This window comes from Spermophilus citellus, assembly GCF_964194105.1.
Source record: "Spermophilus citellus genome assembly, chromosome: X".
NCBI lineage: Eukaryota > Metazoa > Chordata > Mammalia > Rodentia > Sciuridae > Spermophilus > Spermophilus citellus.
The window spans coordinates 67,506,177-67,508,186 of NC_138190.1; the positions used below are offsets into that span (position 1 = coordinate 67,506,177).

The 2,010-nt window shown below is 47.1% G+C and overlaps 1 protein-coding gene across 1 annotated transcript; it reads left to right on the forward strand.

Moving 5' to 3' along the window:
• The first annotated feature begins 306 nt into the window (after positions 1-306).
• On the forward strand, positions 307-1,684 carry LOC308639771 (nucleosome assembly protein 1-like 2). The gene has a single exon (XM_081278114.1). It carries the CDS (start codon positions 495-497, stop codon positions 1,668-1,670), a length of 1,176 nt encoding a protein of 391 aa, XP_081134240.1. The 5' UTR covers positions 307-494; the 3' UTR covers positions 1,671-1,684.
• Positions 1,685-2,010: the final 326 nt, after the last annotated feature.

Genomic DNA, 2,010 nt, shown 5'->3' on the forward strand with positions numbered 1-2,010 from the left:
GTTAATTTTCTCAGGCTTTCTTGAAACTACTGTTCAAGCAGTTTCAACCAGCTCCTCCCCTCCCGAATTTTCTTCAGTAAATCCCCCTCCCGTCTTGGAGCTGCTACCTCTGGGAAGGTGGGTGGCGCTAGAGATGTGCTGGATCTAGTCACTAATTGGACGAGACCTTGTCAATCACCGTCATTCAGCAAATAGGGTGAGCTGTGAAGCCAAAAGAGGAGTTCAGAGGGTTCTCTGTGCAGTCGGTTTACGGCACCTCCTCTTTTTGCCACGGCAGCTAGTGGAAAAGGTCTTCAGTGGGCTGTTTCTGCCTTCGCCCTACACCTGCTTTCTTATAGCGCCCGCCTCGTCCTCCGTGCCGTGCTCCACCTTACTCCAGCTTCTCCAGCAGCGGTTGCCTCTTCCGCCTCTGTGTTGGCCCCCGCTGGTGCCTACGGACCAGGCTAAGCCGTCTTCTTCACTTTGGTGAGTCTTTTCCTGTCGAAAAGCTGAAGATGGAAGGGCTCGGAGAACAAGGCGCAGCCGGTGCAGTGGGTCCATTACTGGGCGCTGTAGCAGCCCCAGCCTCTCCTCAGCTTTTGCTGGGGTACTCCTTAGACGCGGACTTTATTGAGAGTCTGCCTCTGGCAGTTAAGTGCCGAGTGTACGCTCTCAAAAAGCTTCAGGCTAAATCCGCCGGCCTGGAGGCAAAGTACCTCAAGGAATTTCATTCCATCGAGAGGAAATTTGCCAAGATCTATGGGCCTTTACTGGAAAAGAGACGTCAGATCATCAATGCATTGTATGAGCCCACGAAAGAGGAATGTGAGGTGAAATCCACGGTCGCAGACTGTAACTATAAGGTGGCAGAGAACTCTGAGGCTCAGGTGTATGGTCCAGAAGAGAATTCGGAGTATGAGGACTTGGAGGAGTATTGTGAGGAGGGTTTTGAGGACGTTGAGGAGGTATTTGGGGAGTATGGAGGAGGAGAGGGACATAATATGGACGGAGAGAAAGAAGATCCTAAAGGGATCCCTGATTTCTGGCTCACGGTTTTAAAGAATGTACAGGAGATCACTCCCCTGATTCAGAAATATGATGAGCCTATTCTGAAGCTCTTGCAAGACGTGAAAGTCAAGTATTCAAAACCTGATGAGCCTCTCACCTTCACGCTGGAATTTCACTTTGAACCCAATGACTACTTTACGAATGAGGTGCTAACCAAAACATACATGCTCAAGTCTAAGCTTGATTACTCAGATCCCCACCCCTTTAGGGGTTCTGCGGTGGAGCATTGCATTGGCTGCAAAATAGACTGGAAGGAGGGAAAGAATGTCACTGTGCAAAGGGTCCTGAAGAAGCAGAGGCACAGGTTTTGGGGACTGATGCGTACCACGACCCAGGTATTTCCCCGAGAATCCTTCTTCAATTTCTTCAATGCTCTCCGATGGGGCCTAGATGCCGATGAGGATGAGGAAGATGTTTTCATTGCTCACACTTTGCGCACCTTTGTCATCCCAAGAGCTGTGTTATACTTCACAGGAGAAGCTCTTGAGGCTGAGCAAGAAGGGATGTTCAGAGAATGTAATAACCTGACTTCTGACAGAATCACACAGGAGATCCAGGTGGCTGCAGTTGATGGTGCAAAAGTCCAAGACCTGGTCTCCCAGGCAGAAGACATCGATCGCTGAAGTAGAATGGTTGGAATTTGTGAGCCCTCTGTTTAATAACTGGCAGTTAAAATAACCAACACTTAATCATAAATCACCTGCAATCTTAGTGTCTGTATCTCTTCTTGGTACTTTCATATAAAATAATGTTTATATATATTTAGCAATGCATTTCACCTAACACTACAGTGGTTTAAACTTTGTCAAGAAATGTAGAAGGAGGTGAGCTCTCTAAGCATGTGAATAACTTACTATTGTACATTCATGGCTTTTGTCAGGTTACTATTAGTCTCCAGCTATGGAAAATTACCAGAATTTATAGCAGATTTATATGTTTGGTTTTTCCTCTCCTTTGAATCAA